General features: G+C 55.7%; 1 protein-coding gene across 1 annotated transcript; it reads right to left on the bottom strand.

The window, feature by feature from the left end:
* Positions 1–825: 825 nt before the first annotated feature.
* Positions 826–1056, bottom strand: ETH_00000230 (Sodium/hydrogen exchanger 1, related; the record flags this gene model as incomplete). The annotated part of the gene is made up of 1 exon (XM_013372804.1): positions 826–1056. One exon carries the CDS (start codon positions 1054–1056, stop codon positions 826–828), a length of 231 nt encoding a protein of 76 aa, XP_013228258.1.
* Positions 1057–2152: the final 1096 nt, after the last annotated feature.

The following is a 2152-nucleotide window of genomic DNA, read 5'->3' as shown; positions in this document are numbered from 1 at the left end:
TGCCGCCTTTCTCGAGGAGTTCGAGGAGTTCTTCGTGGACATCCACACATGCCAAAAGTTGTTCCAAATCGCTTTCACGTTGTTAGGGTTTAGGGTTTAGGGTTTAGGGTTTGGGCTAGGGTTTAGGGTTTACAGGAGCTCCTTTCCCATCAAAACCCTCATGTTTTTGCCGCCTTTCTCGAGGAGTTCTTCGTGGACATCCACAAATGCCAAAATTTGTTCCAAATCGCTTTGACAAGCTCCCGAATTCAAAAGAGAAACAAAAAGAGAAAAAGGAGAAAAAGATGAAAACCCGCAAAACCCTAATCGCCGCTGAGACGTCAAGCAGTGAAGGCGCGACTGCAGCACTCCCCACTCGTACTCGAAGCCCGTCAAGTGCTGCAGCAGCAGCAGCAGCAGGAGCAGCAAATGCACAGCAGCAGCAGCAGCAGGAGCAGCAAATGCACAGCAGCAGGAGCAGCAAATGCACAGCAGCAGCAGCAGCAAATGCACAGCCAAATCAAGCGCATTAAAGCCCTCCCACCCTGCAGCAACATCTAGCAAGCTAGCTAGCTAGCTAGCTAGCTAGTTAGCTGGCTAAGTGGCTAGCTAGCTAGCTACCCCCGACCCCCGTCCGAGCGAGCTAGCTAGCCAGGGAGCCAGCTAGCCAGCTAGCTAGTAGCCCCCTCCCACCCCTACGGAGCGACCCAGCTAGCTAGCTAGCTAGCTAGCTAGCTGGCTAGCTAGCTAGCTCCCGACCTGCCGCGGCCGCGCGCCCGCCAGCCGCCCAGCCAGCTGGGCAGCTAGCAGCCAGCTAGCCAGCTAGCCAGCTAGCCAGCTAGCCAGCTAGCCAGCCAGCGAGCCGCTTGCCTGTCGCTTGAACTTGAGCTTGTGCTCCTTGTGGTCCTTGTCCTTGAGGACGTTGGCCCAGGCCCTTATGGGGTTTTGGCGGACTCTGCCGAGGGCGAAGTCATTGGCGAGGTCCAGCGAAGTGTTTAACGCTAAAAGAGAGTTTCCGCCAATACACTCTTTTTGGTAAAGCCGCAAATACATTTCCCGACAGGCGTTGAAAATCATCAAGTACAATTCGCCTTCTCTTTCTTTCCGCAGCACTTTCCGCCGAACGCCCCCCGCCAGCTCGCTCTCCGTGGGGCGCGGAGACAGAGGCAGCTGCAGCAGCAGCAGCAGCAGCAGCAGCAGCAGCAGCAGCAGCAGCGGCGGCGGCAGCGGGTGGGGGGAGGGCGGGGCGGAGTCGTGCGGGGTAGACGGCGGGTTGGTGGCGGGTAGCTGCTGGCTAGCTGGTGGATAGCTAGCTGGGTGGCTAGCTAGCCGGGTGGCTGGCTAGCTGGGTGGCTAGCTAGATGGGTGGCTAGCTAGGCTAGCTAGATGGGTGGCTAGCTAGCTGGGTGGCTAGCTAGCCGGGTGGCTGGCTAGCTGGGTGGCTAGCTAGATGGGTGGCTAGCTAGGCTAGCTAGATGGGTGGCTAGCTAGCTGGGTGGCTAGCTAGCCGGGTGGCTGGCTAGCTGGGTGGCTAGCTAGATGGGTGGCTAGCTAGGCTAGCTAGATGGGTGGCTAGCTAGCTGGGTGGCTAGCTAGCCGGGTGGCTGGCTAGCTGGGTGGCTAGCTAGATGGGTGGCTAGCTAGGCTAGCTAGATGGGTGGCTAGCTAGCTGGGTGGCTAGCTAGCCGGGTGGCTGGCTAGCTGGGTGGCTAGCTAGATGGGTGGCTAGCTAGGCTAGCTAGATGGGTGGCTAGCTAGATGTGTGGCTAGCTAGCTGGGCGGCTAGCTAGCTGGGTGGCTAGCTAGATGGGTGGCTAGCTAGGCTAGCTAGATGGGTGGCTAGCTAGATGTGTGGCTAGCTAGCTGGGCGGCTAGCTAGCTGGGTGGCTAGCTAGCTGGTGGCTAGCTGGCTAGCTAGCTGGGTGGCTAGCTGGTGGCTAGCTGGGTGGCTAGCTGTATGTCTTGAGATTAAGGGATGTGGGTGCAAAGGATAAATAAAAAGAAACATTAAATTAAATTAAATTTAAATTAAATTAAAATTATATTTAAATTAGATTAAATTAAATTAAAACTAAATTAAATTAAATTAAATAAACTTACTTCGAAATAACTCTCGGAACTCGCGAGAGAAAAGCTGGTGCGCAGCTGGGCAGACGTAGGCGTTTCTGCTGCT

Source organism: Eimeria tenella, genomic scaffold, assembly GCF_000499545.2.
Source record: "Eimeria tenella Houghton genomic scaffold, Eth_scaff1085, whole genome shotgun sequence".
NCBI classification, from domain to species: domain Eukaryota; phylum Apicomplexa; class Conoidasida; order Eucoccidiorida; family Eimeriidae; genus Eimeria; species Eimeria tenella.
Note: the sequence above shows the minus strand (reverse complement) of the source record. Positions and strands in the feature narration are given on the sequence as shown.